Below are 19,500 nucleotides of genomic sequence, written 5' to 3'. Positions count from 1 at the left end.
CACACACACATGTAGACATATAGAGCCACACACAGATCTCACTCTCCTTCTTCTGAGAATCCTTGAGCTACTCACAGAACAATGTGAACAGGTCTTTGTTAATTGATTGTGTTTACATCTCGGGTGGTGTAACACTACCATGAACAACAATATATGCCCTTATATGGCACCAGTGGTGAATTAATCAATAGTTTCCGCTTAGTTAAAATGCACATCTTTTGTTTTCGCTTCTGTACCAGTCCTATTATTCCAATGAAGTGCTGTGCCTTTCTCCTTCTATATATGCCTGCTCACTTGTAAGAAGATGATAAAGCATCCATGATTTACAATCTTCAACTTTGTCTAACAGAAATCCACAAATATTACTAGATAATTTATGATCTCATCCAAATGTTTCTGTCAGTGCCAAATTGTCTGCAGCAAGGACTGTACCAAAAAAGTACATATTTATGGAACGCTATCTCATTTACTAGAATGTTCAGTGAGGAAAATCACCACTGGGAAGTCCGCTGGTTTCATATCTAGAAATAGATGTGATGTTAGCCTACGATATCTGTACGTGTCAAGAACAGTGTATGTTTTAAACACATACCTGTAATCAAGCAGCACGGACAGTCCCATGCTCAATACCATGGAGAAACTTGTAAGTAAAGGTTGTCAAGTCTCTTGATAAATGTAGATGTTTCATTTTGAAAGTATATATCAATCCCTTTAGCAACAAATATGGCAAGTCTATTTGTGACACCTTGATATCATTCCTGAAGTGAAAAAGACTGAAAACTTTCTAGCAAGTATTTACTCTTTTTCCAGAATTCCTACAAATCAACTCTCCAGTTCAGGGATACTGAAGCTGATCCTCCTCGCCTGGAACTAAATATAAAATGGCAGGACATGTCGCACGTCCTTGTGTCTATCAGTGACAGGCTTGGCCAACTGAAACGCCTAGTGCTCTTTGAAAGAAGCGAAGTCAATGCGTTGGTATGGTCTGGATTTTCAAACTCTCAGCAGTTTTTTATCCAGGTTTATGGCCTGAAAGAGTCCACTCCAACAAATCCAGCCCAACATCCTCCTGCTACAGTCTACTCGGTGGAGGCAGGAGAGAAAGTCGTCCTTTCTTGTGTTTCAGGATTTCAAGGTAGGCCAATATTTGTCTAAAGAAGTGAATTGGGGTTTAATGTTGAGTCTAAGATTACTATACTGAGAAAGTGACGTGTGTTGGTCCTGACTGATGACTGAGGCCCACTGAGATACGATCCCTTGGTTCAATATGAATATAACTCTACACAAAGTACCCTCCCTCCGAACTGACCACTCAGTTTTGTCCTTTGAATACAGAGCACCAGTGTAATTATAAGCAGCATATTTTAGCATCTATTGGTATCATGCAATCAGGGATCAAACTAGGAACTCAAGGCAGACACTGTATCCATAAGGCCACAGAGACAGAAGTGGCCTTCAGTGAGTGAGGGGTGCTGTGAAGCTATCACTGTATCCATAAGGCCACAGAGACAGAAGTGGCCTTCAGTGAGTGAGGGGTGCTATGAAGCTATCACTGTATCCATAAGGCCATGAAGACAGAAGTGGCCTTCAGCGAGTGAGGGGTGCTGTGAAGCTATCACTGTATCCATAAGGCCACACAGAGAGAAATGGCCTTCAGCGAGTGAGGGGTGCTGTGAAGCTATCACTGTATCCATAAGGCCACACAGAGAGAAATGGCCTTCAGCGAGTGAGGGGTGCTGTGAAGCTATCACTGTATCCATAAGGCCACACAGACAGAAATGGCCTTCAGCGAGTGAGGGGTGCTGTGAAGCTATCACTGTATCCATAAGGCCACACAGACAGAAATGGCCTTCAGCGAGTGAGGGGTGCTGTGAAGCTATCACTGTATCCATAAGGCCACACAGACAGAAATGGCCTTCAGTGAGTGAGGGGTGCTGTGAAGCTATCACTGTATCCCCATGCTTCCAGCCTGATGCTTGGATATAGGTAGATGATGACCTCTAAGGTTGAAATATCTAACCCACCTAACAAATTCCCAATGCAAATACACATGTCTATCATTGATAATATATGATTTATTTATTTTAGTCATACAAGTATATCACAATGTTGTTATTGTATTCTTTACAGAGAGGGTGGATGTAGACCTGCGTGGGGGGCAACATTATTCCTCCCGAGACAAACTGACTGACATACTGAAGACAGAGGTGAGCACAGAAGGTCAATCAGAAGGTGATTCAGACAGGTCCCACTGACGGACGACTTCTTGCACTGTTTGATAACTTAACATGTTGATTAAGAGTCACAGTATGATCTCATGCTTTAAAACACCTTGAACAGGGCTGCAAATATGTGCTTACTTATGAAAAACTATTAGAGGTTACTAAGAAATTGAGTTTTCTTTTTCGAAATGTGAACTTTAACCCAGTCATTTATATGTAACCCTCAACAAGTTCAACAAAAACTAATATTTCCATTATCATATCCATATCCATATAAAAATATATGAGATTAATAAATGGTATGAACTTGAACAGGGCGAACTCCTGATGGAGGTGGAAGAGAAGCCTCATCTGGACCCTGAGACAGGAGACAAACCTCCAGTAGACTACATCCTCAAACCTACAGTGTCTTCCCGGAGGGCAGCACACATGTGTGTTGTTCTCTGTGAGAGAAATAAGAAGGAGTATGTTGTCATGTCGTCTGCTGACAACACCTGCATCCCACTCCTTCCTGTCTGTGAGTCCAGAACCAACTACAAGGTCAAGGCTATTAAAATAAAAGATTGTCAAGCGTACAGTTTTGACCAGCCCTCTCCCGTCTGCTATCTGTACAAACCTCATAAATCAACACAAATCTTACCCATCAAGACTTGTAAGTTGGACATTTTGTCTTCCTTTATTAATCCAAGATCATATTACCTGTCTCAATAGTGCTATTCTTTTACTGAAACTGAGAGAAAATTGCTGACTGATTTCATAATCAAGAACTATAAAAATTTGAAGATATTATTGATTTAACTTATTCATCTTTAAGGCATGTCAAAAGTGGAACTACAACAGCTAAAAGCCATGGCAGTTAATTTCTGTCGGATCAACTCTAGGCGTCCTGGGAAATATAACATCACACAGTTCTACCGCAATGAGCCTGAAGACTACTACACAAACATCATGTCCAATAGAGGTGGAGTGATGGAGAAGTATATCAAGGACAACAATGGTGACCCATACTCTGCCATCAACCACAATATCAATGGCCTCTTCTTCAGTGGATCCCTGGATACCCGCACAAAGAATCCCCCAGACTTCTCCTACTTTGGAGATACGAGACTTTTCATCCCAGCAGAGGAACTGTTTACACCAGACACCAGGATGTACTTCGCAGACTTCTTTTGTCACAACAAAGTACATTATGTCACAGCAGTTGTCACGAAGAGGGGATCATCTGAAGACAGATTCTGTGACGAGAGACTCATTGAGCTGGACTTGAAAGATAATCCCTTTTTCACCATCAAAGAACACACTGAAGGGGCCACACATCACCTAGGCCATCTGGCTGGGTTATCCAGCAGTTTCCAGTCTCTGTCTGTGTCCCATGGATACGCTGCGTCAACCCTCAGACATCCTTCACCTTACCATGTGCCATCCCACCAGAATGTCGTCAGAAAGACATTCAGAATGGTGTCTGTCAACAAGTTCCATGTGGAGTTTCTCTACACTGAGGATGTCGACATCAAGGGCTTGATTAGGAGATGTGGGGAGGGCAATGTATATTTCAAACAAGTACGGGGTTTAGGGGTGAGCAAGGCGGATGGAATTCCAAAGAATCCCAACTGCCCAATATGCAACCTTCCCCCTAAGGCTTAAAGAACAGATGCAGGTGACAGACAAAGTGTAATTCAAATTTGTGAAAAGTATATCCAAAGAAAGTTCCTTACATAATGGGCAACCTCGAAAAATGATTCTCCCTCTTTCAAGAGAATTTCAGAAGTGTTTGTGATTTGAAAAAGTGCTAAATGTTGCAGTGAAGCCATTGCCTATCCGTCAGCAATTGTTTCATATGGTTTGTACCTTTTTGTCAAATCTAATTTGCCTTATACAGATAATATCTTATTAAAACATTTGCAAATCACAGCCCTGAATAGATTCCATGTTACAGTTTTCAGTCTTCATCTTCTGATATTTTCATGTGTGTTTAAGCAATCTGTGTTGTTGGAAATGTTGGCTGTGTTTCTTTAGATTTCTTTAACTATATGATTACATTTTCCTTTTGCCAAACGTATAGTCACTTGTTTGTTATATTGTTGACATGCCTTTTCTATATGTAGTCATATTTCTACATAAATCTACTGATGTTACATGTGAAAACATTTAAGGTTGTTGATCCTTTTAGAATATACTTTTATATTTCACACTATGTCCATTTTTCTGTCTGTTGGTATGGTATTAACGAAATCTTATTTTAGCTGCATCATTTGCTAAAGGATCACTAGACTCTGGCTTCTAGCCCACTGTCCTCGTCCACAAAGCCTCTGCTGTGACCTGGGACGTCTTCTATAGTGCTGTAGATATAGCATCTGCTCAGGGAGTGGAAGGGGTGTGGTTCGATCCCTTCCCTGTGTGGTGCCATAAGAGACCCCATTTCGAGGAAACAAATTTTTTGTCTTGTAGTGAGTGACTGAGTGAGTTGGAGTTGATGCCGCTTTTAGCAATATTCCATCAATATCACGCTGGGGGATACCAGGAATGGGCTCACACATTGTACCCATGTGGGGAATCAACGGACGCCTTTAACACTAGGTTAACCCATCACCCCTTGTGTCTTGTAGTGAGTGAGTGAGTTGGATTTTACACTGCATTTAGCAATATTCCAGCGATATCACGGTGGGGTATACCCATGTGGGGGAATCAACGGACGCCTGAAACACTAGGTTACCCCACCGCCCCTTGTGTCTTGTAGAAACACCAGACTAACATCCAGGATATTTAGTGGTTGGTACTGGTACATATATAATCAGTGGCAGGGCAGTTTCTGATTCTAGTGCTAAACAGATCAGATGTTAGTTTGGTTCATTAAATGACTGCTATGTGATTACCTCCCTTACATACTGAATCATGTAGCAGACTATAGTCTGTTTGCAGTGAAAACGTACCGATGAATTTCACTTTAAACAAAAACGTAAATCCAATAAAGTGAAATTAGAAGTACGATCCTCATGATTTTACCTTGCCAATTGAACATTTAAATCTCAGAATTTTATTCAACTTAGGATAAAAGTTATTTAACAAACGATCATAGTTTCAAATCGCTATTGTTGGTTTGTATTACAAGGGGGTATGCACATTAAATAAAACACCGAGAAGAAGTAGGGTTGGTCTAAGTTAACGCTCATCACGTACTGCACATGCATTTGTATCACTGTTCCAATTACTGCGTTTACTCCCTTGTAATACAAACCAATAATAGCAATTTGAATCTATGATCGTCTGTTAAACAACTTTTGAATAAGTTGAATAAAATTCTGAAATTTGTATGTTTAATTGGCAGGGTAAAATTATGAGGATTCATAATCTTAATTTCACTTTATTTGATTTACTTTTTGTTTAAAGTGAAATTCATCGGTCGTTTTCACTGCAAACAGACTATATTCAGGGTTTAATTTTTTTTTGACTTTTACAAATTTTCCAAACATTTCATGAATTTAGGTGTTTAGTTGAAAATACAGCTAAACAAGTGCCATGATGATATGTAAAACACATTTACCCAAACAGAACTGTCACAGACAATGGAAGACCACACTTGCAATGCATGAATTCTGGGTTATACAATTACCCATAACCACCCTTGTGCCCACAGACTTTCCACAGAACTATCACAAACATACCACAGCAGTATGGCCACTGTGGTGGAATATATGCATGTAATATTACTATTTTTAAAGGTTGGTTTCTCATAGATGATGTGGATGAGAAAGGCATATAGAAAACATGGAATACAAATTGTGACCCTATACCAGACAGGGTTGGAAAAGTACCGGTAGATTTCAGAAGAGAAATAATGTTTCATAACGTTCCGTCAACTAAAGATGTGTCCAGCCACCACACACCCATCCACGTATCACTCAGCAGTGAGGAAATAAGGCAGATACGTCAGCCACCCAGCCAAGAGAAACCTCTTTGGCCTCAGCGCCTTGAGCAAGTAACTAGTGTGTGGATATGTGCGCTATATAAATATCCAATAATAATAATAATAATATGATGATGATGATGTACGCCTGGGCCTGATGATGTACGCCTGGCATGATGATGTACGCCTGGGCCTGATGATGTACGCCTGGGCCTGATGATGTATGCCTCTCCGTGGTGGGCCTAGATAGGGGAATTTTATTCCCTGAACTAAACGTACATCACCCAGTTAGGGCTGACCCCCCGAAGCTGGTTTTTCACTGGGTTACCGAAAAACAAGGAGCAAACCATCTTTTAACTCCGCAGCCCAGGTAGCCTTCCTCCGGTAGTGAAACCAACCACACTGGAGATGGGACTTGCCCCAGGGGAAGGCACAGAACCCGACCAAGAATATCTTGGTCAAATCACCTTAAAACCACACTACTTGAGTGTGCGAGAGTGACAGGATGGCCTGAAAATCCACGTATCAATGGCAAGTCGCTGAAGCTGCATTGGGACAATGCCATGCCCATGTATGCTTACCTGACGGAGCAAAATCTTCAAGATCAATTCCGGAGGCTTAAAAATCTCTTGCCCCGTGAGCCAGTTCAACCCACAACTGGTGCCCATCAGGAACCTTTGCATGAACAGAATGCTCAAGTGGGAGCAGACCCAAAACTTCTAATGGACGTCCGTGTCAACCTCTTTCCTCTTGCTGATGGAAACCCTTCCGGCATAGAGCCAATTGGCCCCGAAATTTCGGACCCTCACTCTTCCTCTTCTTCAGTTGCAGATCTTTCCGAAAACCCTGTGTATATTTTGTTTCATTCTATTTATGATGAAATATTTGACATACCTTTAGAAAAACGGAGGCCAATCAAGCAAACAAATGTATCTTTTCCCAAACATGAAATTAATTTATTAAATGACATTATATCTATGAAACTTTCATCGGACTGTTCATTACATGAAGTTAATTGTTGTGTCTATGCTGCCGCTCGAACCTTGGAGGAAATTCACACAGTTTCCAAAGAAAAAACATCTAATACTAAGAACAATACACCAAAGAAAAACCGGTTTCAAGTAAAACTAACGGAAACTAGAAAATACATTTCCTGGATAGAGCTGTGCCTGAAACTAAGATCGTCAGGGAGTCCAATGTCAAAATGGCAAAAGACAATTTGGAGAAAATTAAAATTGCAGTACAAGACAACAAAAGAAAAGGTACTTCTCCAAATTGTCGATTCCCTTAAGGCAAAAATAAAGGTTTGGACTGAAAGAAAGAAAAAATGGGAAAAGAAAAATAAATTCATCAAACAAAATAAACTTTTTAGAAATAATGAAAAACACTTCTACAGGCAATTGAAAACAAAGGGTGATGGTGAGCATGATAAACGGCCTTCCATGGATGCCAATGAAAGGTTCTGGAAACAGTTGTGGTCTGTACCCGGCGACTGTAACCTGGAGGCACCATGGGTCCGTGATTATGACCATGCAATTCATGAGAAAGTAAATAGGTTGTCTGAAAAGTGTCATCAAAAAGTCCAAATCTAATACAGCTCCAGGGCCTGATGGCATTCGAAACCGGCATTGGAAACTGTTCCCCTGTGTCCAAACACCATTACTTCACTGTTTCAATACTCTCGTGGACACAGGTGATGTTCCTCCATGGTTCTGCAAAGGTCGCACAATACTCCTTCCCAAGAAAGGAGACTTGACTGATCCCAAAAACTTCCACCCTATCACATGTTTGAATACACAATACAAAATATTCACAGGGTGTTTGACAAACCTCGTGTCATCTTACTGCTCTTCCAATGATATAATTTACAGAGAGCAGAAAGGGGCGAGAAAGGGATGTTGGGGGTGCAAGGATCAACTTCTTGTACAAAAAATGATTTTGGAAGAGGCTAAAGCATATCACCGCTAACCTCTCCATGTGCTGGATTGACTACAAAAAGCATACGACTCTGTTCCTCACTTAATGGATTCTGAAGTCTCTTCATTGTATTGACCTCCCTGAGCGACTACTTGATTTTACTCAAGTCTTTAATGAGTTGCTGGTCGACACAACTTGAGATGTACTCGCAAGGGCAGGTGCAGACTTCGGAATCTATTCCAATCAGAAGGGAATTTTCCAGGGGACTCCTTTAGTCCTTTGCTTTTTGTTTGTCTCTAAATCCTTTGAGCTTTCTGCTCAACAGAGAGGAGGGTTACCATCCCGACCTCCTCAGCACAGATCCCCAACACCTCTTACTCATCTCCTTTACATGGATGACATCGAGCTCCTTGCAAAGGAGATTCCAATTTGAAAGAACAGGTTCTCATTGTCGAGTCCTTTTCTAATGATATTGGCATGACATTTGGACTTGACAAATGTAATACTCTTCATTTGAAACGTGGCAAGGTAGTTAATGATGGATCGGTCAAGTTACAAGGGGAGGAGTTATGGAGCATCTTGTGGAAGATCAGGCCTACACCTATCTTGGAATGCAAGTTCGAGACAAGCTCCAGAATGCCCAAGTTCAAGAAAAACTTCGGCCGAAAGTACAAATCTTGTTTAAAGAAAATCTGGAGCTCAGAGCTAAATGCTCGAGAAACAAGGTCAAAGCCACCAATACTTTTGCTGTGCCAGTCCTCTCCTATTCCTTTGGAGTAGTTGACTGGATCGAAACAAGACATCCAGAGTCTTGACCGCCTGACCAGAAGGATCATGTCTGATAACAGAGCCCACCACCCTCGTTCCTCTCTTAACCGTTTATACATGCCAATCAATTCTGGAGGTCGGGTTTGATTAATGTGGAGGCTCTTCATGATAGAATTTTATTGTGTACTTTTGCACATATTTATTTATCAGATGATCCTCTAGTGATGCATGTGAAGACTCATGATGAAAGCAAGGAATTCCACAGCTATTTTAAGCGTGCAAAGGTTGTTGGACAGAATCTGAGATTTGAGGTTGATTTTGTTGATGGCGATGTACTGCTGGACGGTACAGTGATGGGAGTAAACCAGGTGAAGTCCTTCACCAAGTCTGCCCAGGGTCGGTCTTTTGTGGAGAAGCTTTCTGAGAAGCCATTGCATCGTGTGTACATGCAGTGTGTTGAACAGAATAGCAATCCCACCCGACTCATTCGCCTGGATGAAGTCGGCTGGTCTTAAATGTGAAACTGAGGGCTTCCTTTTGCTGCTCAGGACCAGTCACTTCCCACTCATAATCGCCTAAATGTGATTCTTAAAGAAAATATCAATATGAAATGTCGACTTTGCAATGAATTCACGGAGACTGTCCAACACCTTGTCAGTGGATGCCCTTCCTTGGCACAAACAACATATCTTAAACGACATGATGGCATGGCTCGTTGCTTTTACTACCGTCTCCGCCATGCCTGTGGCTTTGACTGCGAGGTCCATCCATGGTACGACCCTGAACATGTCCAGGGCGTCATGGAAAATGATGCTTTCAAACTTCTGTGGAATAGGCCCATATACAGCCTCAGAAAAATTCCTGCCAACAAACCTGATCTTGTCCTTTTTGATAAAGCCAATGAATTTATTTATATCATTGAATTTTCTGTCCCTTTTGACACCAATGTGATTGGCAAGATTCAGGAAAAGCATGATAAATATGCGGACCTCGCCTTTGAAATGTCTCGCTTGCATCCCAAGTACACTGTCGTCAGGCTCCCCATTGTTCTCGGTGCCCTTGGTTTGGTACCTCCTGATCTCTTGGGGCAGATTAGGAGAGTGCCCGGGTTCTCCACCGGGAGTACAGCCCTTATGACACTCTGGGTAATGCAGAAGGCTGCAGTGTTGGGGAGCCTTCATATTCTCCGGAAAGTTCTTGGAGGGTTCGACTAGGCAGTGTTTCCTGGGAGAAGTCCCATTCGCTGTCTGGGCTGCGTGTAGAGGGGGCAAGGGCCCTGAGCTGATGATGAGCCTTACCAGCCTGACTGTGCCAGGATCACCCGAACCCTCTCTGCTGCATTTTCATCTTTAATCTGTAACACATAATAATAATAACATGTTGCTTTAACAGAACAGAAACAGTACATGTGAATGAAATATTCAAAGATAGCAGGCTGCGGTTAAGGTATGTGACCTGGGTGTAAAGTGAAAGTAGGTTAGTGCATTTCAAGGAAGGCAGATGGTGGTTGATTTCTTAGAATTCATTCTATACCTGGAAATAAATACACAATATAACTCCCATTTGTTTCTTGAAGCTTATACATACATAATACATTAGCATACTCCATCAGGCACAGCGTTGCCAGGCACATTCTAGTATAGCCTGTATCAGCAGTTTCAGAGATACAGGAGATTCAGTGAACACCTGGTGTCATCTCTGATTTTAGCGATCCATTCATATAACGCTCACCACATGTTCACCATACAGTGAAATAACTGTTCACCAGCAGATACCAGGGGCGATAAAAAAGTATGTAGAATCACCAAGAAAACAATACAAATGAAGTTATTTTTATGTTTTATTTTTCTACATATTATCTGTCAAGCTCAAGCAATTTGGTTTTGCTATGTTCCAGTCTCACAATCCCCATTTTGTTTGACCTTTTCTCTTGGTACCCTCAAAAAATGCAAAATCTACAATAAATGCATCAAAAACTTCACGAAACAAAATATGCAAGAAATATTTTGTGTGTTTGAGATTGATAGAAGTCCCCTAGAATCAAATGTAGATATTTAATGTTCATAAAAAGCAATTTGAAATTACAATCGCTTGTTAAAAGTGACTCCCCTTCATGTTTACTGATAGAGCTTGTTTTGGAGACACTACCCATCCCCTTTCAGATGGCGTAATCATAAGGGCATAGCTTATTCTAATGTTTTCACTGATGCATACATGATGCCAAGGGTTCAAACTAAATACTGAATGGTCACACAAGTGTCAGCTGACAATATACTGTAAACAGAGCCAGCTTGAATATCTGGACACATTATTTTTGAAGATTAAAATGGGGGTGTCCTTAAAAAATAGCCCCCGACTAAATATAAATCAGGCAATCCAAATCTTTGACTGTTGATCATGACGGGAAGACATCCAATACTATACTGAACATATTTTATATGACATTATGAGGGCATACCATTATCCAGGAGACCAAACCTTCACATGACAGTTTATTTTCTTTTGTGTATATTAAGGACATTTTACAGAAAGCAGCAGCATGGAAGGAATATAAAACTGCACCATGCTACAGATTTGATGAGTACAAGAACCAAGCATGTTTACACTCAATCTCTAAAAACATACCTTCAACCTCAGTATGGTTTTCATAAGAGCTACTCTATGTCAGAGTCAGAGCTAGTATTACAGTGAAGTCATGTAAGATGACATGTGATTGTCATGCGTGTCATCAGATCAGCTGTAATTCAGCAAGGGATGTGTTCATGTTAGCAGGGCGCTGAATACTTTCAGACTCAAGCTGTTGAGGGCTACACTCAATTCCAACCCTAACTGAATAATACCCAAATATGTTAAAAAATGGTTCTACTTGTTGCCCTGTTGTCTGTTTGGAATATAATATTGTGTTGAACAGCAGCATGGTGTGTCCACACACACACGCACGCACGCACGCACGCACGCACGCACACACACACACACATGCACATATGCACACACATATGCACATATGCACACTCCTGCACATGCACACACTTGCTTTCGCACACACACAGACATTCATATACACACATATGCCCACATAAACACACTTGTACATGCACATGAACACACACACACACACACACACACACACGAACAAAAAAAGAACATACACACACTGACATATATAGACACACATGGATCCTAACGCTCTCTCTTCTGAGAACCCTTGAGCTATTCACAGAACAAGTTTCAGCCCCGACTGTGCATACAAAACCTGCAATATGAACTAACTGATGTGAATAGGCCATTGTTATTTGATTGCGTTTAGATCTCAGGTGGTGTAACACTACCACGAACAACAATATATGCCCTTATAAGGATGAACACCAATATATGCCCTTATATGGCACGCGTGGTGTATAAAATGCACAACTTTTGATTGTTGAAATGTTTCTGTCAGTGCCAAATTGTCTGCAGCAAGGACTGTACCAAAAATGCACCATTGTACATATTGATCTAACTAACTAGAATGTTTAATGAGGGGAATCACCACTGGGAAGTACGCTGGTTTCATACCTAGAAATAGACATGACGTGTCCCTGTGATATCTGTACATATCTGCCGACACACTTGTGTATGGACCTGTAATTAAGCAGCATCGACAGTCCCACGATCAATACCATGGAGAACTTTGTAAGTAAAGGATGTCAAGTCTCTTTATAAATGTAGATGTTTCATTTTGAAAGTTATATCAATCCCTTTAACATAATACATATTGGCAAGTCTATTTGTGACACCCCTTGATATCATTCCTGAAGTGAAAAAGACTAGCAAGTATCTACTGTTACCACAGGGTGTCTGGGTGTTATACTCTTCTCCCTAGGCAATCTGTCTATCCACTCTTGTTCCGGGGATGATGTAGCTAAGATGGATAGTCAAAGATAAGCCTGGTATGTTGTTCAAGTCCATTATTATTTAAATGAATTCTAACACAAAGGTCCTCAGATATTGCCTAGCTTTCCTGGTCTACACACAACACAGATTCACAAACATCATGGAAGAACTTGTCGATTCCTTGTACAACTCCTAATACAATAAGTTCATCTGAGCCATTCTCTCAATATACAGAGAGAACCTCTCAGTCAACGGTGGGGCCCAGAATCGCGCTCTCTTTCCCAGTCAACTAACAAAAGTCTTCATAACAAATTTGGCTCCTCCCCCTGAAATAATGTCCTAGCCCATATAAAAATGACTCATATTCCAGCTGCACCACTAACTACAATCATTTCCTCTCTTCCAAGACTTAATCGGTACCATCTATTTCTTCCATTATAAATTTACTTTGATAGTGAGCTTAATTCGTTCGTGAAGCATTCAACCGAATAAAACTTCAGACTGGCAGACGCCAGAAGAAGCTTAATCGAATCATTACGTGTGTCCATTTTCTGATTCTTAGTATCTTAATTACCAGTAATTTCCTAAATGGTATATGAGTCACCCGATCCACATGTTACACTCATCTCCCTTATTAGATTTTTTGTATGTTCAAGGGAAATGAAACGATATGAATTTGGTTACTCTGGTCAATCCACTTTCCAAGCACAATGACACTTCTTAACTGAACTTCAAATTTTCCTTAAATCTTTACCAAACGTATTTTAAGTTTTCAATTCTAAATATCCTGGTTATACTACTCTTTTTCCAGAATTCCTACAAATCAACTCTCCAGTTCAGGGCTACTAAAGCTGATCCTCCTCGCCTGGAACTAAACATAAAATGGCAGGACATGTCGCACGTCCTTGTGTCTGTCAGTGACAGGCTTGGCCAACTGATATGGCTAGTGCTCTTTGAAAGAAGCGAAGTCAATGCGTTGGTATGGTCTGGATTTCCAAACTCTCGGCAGTTTGTTGTCCAGGTTTATGGCCTGAAAGAGTCCACTCCAACAAATCCAGCCCAACATCCTCATGCTACAGTCTACTTGGTGGAGGCAGGAAAGAAAGTTGTCCTTTCTTGTGTTTCAGGATTTCAAGGTAGGCCGATATTTGACTAAAAAGGTTAATTGGTGTTTAATGTTGAGTCAAAGATTATTGTACTAGAAAGCAACATGTGTGTTGGTCCTGACTGATGACTGAGGCCCACTGAGATACGATCCCTTGGTTCGCTATGGATATATGTTACTCTACTACTAGTACCCTGCCTCCAAACTGACCACTTACTGTTTTGTAGGCACTCAAGGCAGACACTGTATCTATAAGGCCCCGGAGACAGAAGTGGCCTTCAGCGAGTAAGGGGTGCTGTGAAGCTATCACTGTATCCATAAGGCCACACAGAGACAAAAGTGGCCTTCAGTGACCGAGGGGTGCTGTGAAGCTATCACTGTATACATAAGGCCACAGAGACAGAAGTGGCCTTCAGTGAGTGAAGGGTGCTGTGAAGCTATCACTGTATACATAAGGCCACACAGACAGAAGTGGCCTTCAGCGAGTGAGGGGTGCTGTGAAGCTATCACTGTATCCATAATACACAGAGACAAAAGTGGCGTTCAGTGACCGAGGGTGCTGTGAAGCTATCACTGTATACATAAGGCCACGGAGACAGAAGTGGCCTTCAGTGAGTGAGGGGTGCTGTGGAGCTATCACTGTATACATAAGGCCACAGAGACAGAAGTGGCCTTCAGCGAGTGAGGGGTGCTGTGGAGCAATCACTGTATCCATAAGGCCCCGGAGACAGAAGTGGCCTTCAGTGAGTGAGGGGTTCTGTGAAGCTATCACTGTATCCATAAGGCCACACAGAGAGAAATGGCCTTCAGCGAGTGAGGGGTGCTGTGAAGCTATCACTGTATCCATAAGGCCACACAGAGAGAAATGGCCTTCAGTGAGTGAGGGGTGCTGTGAAGCTATCACTGTATCCATAAGGCCACACAGACAGAAGTGGCCTTCAGTGAGTGAGGGGTACTGTGGAGCTATCACTGTATCCATAAGGCCACTGAGACAGAAGTGGCCTTCAGTGAGTGAGGGGTGCTGTGAAGCTATCACTGTATACATAAGGCCACACAGACAGAAGTGGCCTTCAGCGAGTGAGGGGTGCTGTGAAGCTATCACTGTATCCATAAGGCCACACAGAGACAAAAGTGGCGTTCAGTTACCGAGGGGTGCTGTGAAGCTATCACTGTATACATAAGGCCACACAGACAGAAGTGGCCTTCAGCGAGTGAGGGGTGCTGTGAAGCTATCACTGTATCCATAAGGCCACACAGAGACAAAAGTGGCGTTCAGTGACCGAGGGGTGCTGTGAAGCTATCACTGTATACATAAGGCCACGGAGACAGAAGTGGCCTTCAGTGAGTGAGGGGTTCTGTGAAGCTATCACTGTATCCATAAGGCCACACAGAGAGAAATGGCCTTCAGCGAGTGAGGGGTGCTGTGAAGCTATCACTGTATCCATAAGGCCACACAGAGAGAAATGGCCTTCAGTGAGTGAGGGGTGCTGTGAAGCTATCACTGTATCCATAAGGCCACACAGACAGAAGTGGCCTTCAGTGAGTGAGGGGTACTGTGGAGCTATCACTGTATCCATAAGGCCACTGAGACAGAAGTGGCCTTCAGTGAGTGAGGGGTGCTGTGAAGCTATCACTGTATCCATAAGGCCATGGAGACAGAAGTGGCCTTCAGTGAGTGAGGGGTGCTGTAGAGCTATCACTGTATCCATAAGGCCCCGGAGACAGAAGTGGCCTTCAGCGAGTGAGGGGTGCTGTGAAGCTATCACTGTATCCATAAGGCCATGGAGACAGAAGTGGCCTTCAGTGAGTGAGGGGTGCTGTGAAGCTATCACTGTATACATAAGGCCACAGAGACAGAAGTGGCCTTCAGCGAGTGAGGGGTGCTGTGAAGCTATCACTGTATCCATAAGGCCACACAGAGACAAAAGTGGCCTTCAGTGACAGAGGGGTGCTGTGAAGCTATCACTGTATACATAAGGCCATGGAGACAGAAGTGGCCTTCAGTGAGTGAGGGGTGCTGTGGAGCTATCACTGTATCCATAAGGCCACAGAGACAGAAGTGGCCTTCAGTGAGTGAGGGGTGCTGTGGAGCTATCACTGTATCCATAAGGCCCTGGAGACAGAAGTGGCCTTCAGTGAGTGAGGGGTTCTGTGAAGATATCACTGTATCCATAAGGCCACACAGAGAGAAATGGCCTTCAGCGAGTGAGGGGTGCTGTGAAGCTATCACTGTATCCATAAGGCCACACAGAGAGAAATGGCCTTCAGTGAGTGAGGGGTGCTGTGACTGACTGACTGACTGAGTTTAGTTTTACGCCGCTTTTAGCAATATTCCAGCAATATCATGGCGGGGGACACCAGAAATGGGCTTAACACATTGTGCCCATGTGGGGAATCGAACCCGGGTCTTCGGCGTGACGAGCCAACACTTTAACCACTAGGCTACCCCACCGCCCCTGAGGGGTGCTGTGAAGCTATCACTGTATCCATAAGGCCACACAGACAGAAGTGGCCTTCAGTGAGTGAGGGGTACTGTGGAGCTATCACTGTATCCATAAGGCCACTGAGACAGAAGTGGCCTTCAGTGAGTGAGGGGTGCTGTGAAGCTATCACTGTATCCATAAGGCCACTGAGACAGAAGTGGCCTTCAGTGAGTGAGGGGTGCTGTGGAGCTATCACTGTATCCATAAGGCCACAGAGACAGAAGTGGCCTTCAGCGAGTGAGGGGTGCTGTGAAGCTATCACTGTATACATAAGGCCACAGAGACAGAAGTGGCCTTCAGCGAGTGAGGGGTGCTGTGAAGCTATCACTGTATCCATAAGGCCATGGAGACAGAAGTGGCCTTCAGTGAGTGAGGGGTGCTGTGAAGCTATCACTGTATCCCCATGCTTCCAGCCTGATCTTTGGATTCAGGTAGATGATGTCATTGAAATGTCTTACACACCTCACAAATTCCCAAGCCAAATACACATGCCTATCGTTGACAATATATGATTGATTTATTTTAGTCATACAAGTATCTCACAATGTTTTTTATTGTATTCTTTACAGAGAGTGTGGATGTAGACCTGCGTGGGGGGCAACATTATTCCTCCCGAGACAAACTGACTGACATACTGAAGAAGGAGGTAAGCACAGAAGGTCAACCAGAAGGTGATTCAGACAGGTCCCAATGATGGACGACTTCTTGCACTGTTTGATAACTTAACATGTTGATTAAGAGCCACATTATGATCTCATGCTTTAAAACACCTGAACAGGGCTGCAACTATGTGCTTGCTTTTGAAAAACTATTAGAGGTTACTGAGGACTTGAGTTTTCTTTTTCGAAATGTGAACTTTAAACCAATCATTTATATGTAACCCTCAACAAGTTCAACAAAAACTAATATTTCCATTATCATATCCATATCCAAATAAAAAATATATGAGATTAATAAATGGTATAAACTTGAACAGGGCGAACTCCTGATGGAAGTGGAAGAGAAGCCTCAACTGGACACTGTGACAGGACACAGACCTCCAGTAGACTACATCCTCAAACCTACAGTGTCTTCCAGAAGGGCAGCACATATGTGTGTTGTTCTCTGTGAGAGAAATAAGAAGGAGTATATCGTCATGTCGTCTGCTGACAACACCAGCATCCCGCTCCTGCCCGTCTGTGAATCCAGAACCAACTACAAGGTCAAGGCTATTAAAATAAAAGATTGTCAAGTGTACAGTTTTGGCCAGCCCTCTCCGGTCTGCTATCTGTACACACCTCATAAATCAACACAAATCTTACCCATCAAGACTTGTAAGTTGGACATTTTGTCTTCCTTTATTCATCCAAGATCATATTACCAGTAGTGCTATTGTTTTACTGAAACTGAGAGAAAATTGCTGACTGATTTCAAAATCAAGAACTATAAATATTTGAAGATATTATCAACTTAACTTATTCATCTTTTAGGCATGTCAAAAGAGGAACTACAACAGCTAAAAAACATGGCAGTTAATTTCTGTCGGATCAACTCTAGGTATCCCTGGAAATATAACATCACACAGTTCTACCGCAATAAGCCTAAACACTACTACACAAACATCATGTCCAATAGAGGTGGAGTGATGGAGAAGTATATCAAGGACAATAATGGTGACCCATACTCTGCCATCAACCACAAGATCAATGGCCTCTTCTTCAGCGGATCCCTGGATACCCGCTCAATGAATCCCCCAGACTTCTCCTACTTTGGAGATACCAGACTTTTCATCCCAGCAGAGGAACTGTTTACATCAGACACCAGGATGTACTTCGCAGACTTCTTTTGTCACAACAAAGTACATTATGTCACAGCAGTTGTCACTAAGACCGGATCAGAGGAAGACAGATTCTGTGAAGGAAGACTCATTGAGCTGGACTTGAAAGATAATCCTTTTTTCATCATCAAAGAACACACTGAAGGGGATGCACATCGCCTAGGCCATCTGGCTGGGTTATCCAGCAGTTTCCAGTCTCTGTCTGTGTCCCATGGATACGATGGGTCATACCTCAGACATACTTCACCTTACGGTGTGCCATCCCACCAGAATGTTGTCAGAAAGACATTCAGAATTGTGTCTGTCAACAGGTTCCATGTGGAGTTTCTCTACACTGAGGATGTTGACATCAAGGGCTTGATTAGGAGATGTGGGGAGGGCAATGTATATTTCCGACATGTGCAGGGTTTAGGGGTGAGCAAGGTGGATGGAATTCCAAAGAATCCCTACTGCCAAACATGCAACCTTCCCCCTAAGGCTTAAAGAACAGATGCAGTTGACGGACAAAGTATATTTCAAATTTGCGAAAAGTATATCCAAAGAAAGTTACTTACAGGATGTGCAACCTTCGAACAATGATTGTCCCTCTTTAGAAAGAATTTAAGAAGTGTTTGTTATCTGAAAAATATTGCAGTGAAAACATTGCCTATCTGGGACCAGAGACATGAGACACTAGACATTTTCAGAGGCAAACAAACAGCCATAACACTTATGTTTTTGACTTATGACTGAGGCAGTACAGTGGCCAGTCGAATGGACTGATAGACTGAAGTGGGGAAAGGATATGATCAGTCGGATGGACTGATAGACTGAAGTGGGAAAGGAGGTGGTCAGTTGGATGGACTGATGGACTGAAGTGGGGAAGGATGTGGTCAGTCGGATAGACTGATGGACTTCAGTGGGAAGGATGTGGTCAGTTGGATGGACTGATAGACTGAAGTGGGAAGGATGTGGTCAGTTGGATGGACTGATAGACTGAAGTAAGAGGTGGTCAGTCGGATGGACTGATGGACTAAAGTGGGGAAGGAGGTGGTCAGTTGGATGGTCTGATAGAATGAAGTGGGGAAGGAGGTGGTCAGTCAGACGGACTGATAGACTGAATTAGTACAATGGTCAGTCAGATAGACTGAATTGGTGAAGGAGGTGGTCAGTCAGATGGACTGGAGAGGTGAAGGAATTGGTCAGTTAGAAGGACTGAGCTGTGGACAGTCAAATGGGTCGATGTTGTATTGTTGTAGTAAGAGTGTTGGAAACTGTACACAACTGCAAACAGTTGGGCTGATATTCCATCTGACTGATTATTCCCTTTGGTTTATTTGCAGTACTAATAAGTACTTACAGTCCATTTGCTGCAAACTTGTACTGATGAAATGGCAAATAAATATACATTTGAAATTAACAAATCGTCTTTA

The 19,500-nt window shown here is 42.6% G+C and overlaps 1 protein-coding gene across 3 annotated transcripts; it reads left to right on the top strand.

The window, feature by feature from the left end:
- Window positions 1–547: 547 nt before the first annotated feature.
- Window positions 548–19,487, top strand: LOC124267267. Of its 3 annotated transcripts, none has more exons than XM_046702178.1 (5): window positions 548–643; window positions 811–1,135; window positions 2,119–2,207; window positions 2,538–2,874; window positions 3,037–4,411. In XM_046702178.1, exons 1-5 carry the CDS (start codon window positions 620–622, stop codon window positions 3,864–3,866), a joined length of 1,605 nt encoding a protein of 534 aa, XP_046558134.1. In that variant the 5' UTR covers window positions 548–619; the 3' UTR covers window positions 3,867–4,411. The 3 variants fall into 3 exon arrangements, with proteins under 3 accessions (XP_046558134.1, XP_046558136.1, XP_046558135.1); XM_046702180.1 differs by lacking the exons at window positions 811–1,135; window positions 2,119–2,207; window positions 2,538–2,874; window positions 3,037–4,411 and adding exons at window positions 13,496–13,820; window positions 16,842–16,918; window positions 17,249–17,585; window positions 17,742–19,487 and having other exon boundaries at window positions 617–643; XM_046702179.1 differs by lacking the exons at window positions 548–643; window positions 811–1,135; window positions 2,119–2,207; window positions 2,538–2,874; window positions 3,037–4,411 and adding exons at window positions 12,236–12,483; window positions 13,496–13,820; window positions 16,830–16,918; window positions 17,249–17,585; window positions 17,742–19,487.
- Window positions 19,488–19,500: the final 13 nt, after the last annotated feature.

Source organism: Haliotis rubra, unplaced genomic scaffold (assembly GCF_003918875.1).
Source record: "Haliotis rubra isolate DU_JTF1 unplaced genomic scaffold, ASM391887v1 Scf130, whole genome shotgun sequence".
Lineage (NCBI taxonomy): Eukaryota > Metazoa > Mollusca > Gastropoda > Lepetellida > Haliotidae > Haliotis > Haliotis rubra.
Note: the sequence above shows the minus strand (reverse complement) of the source record. Positions and strands in the feature narration are given on the sequence as shown.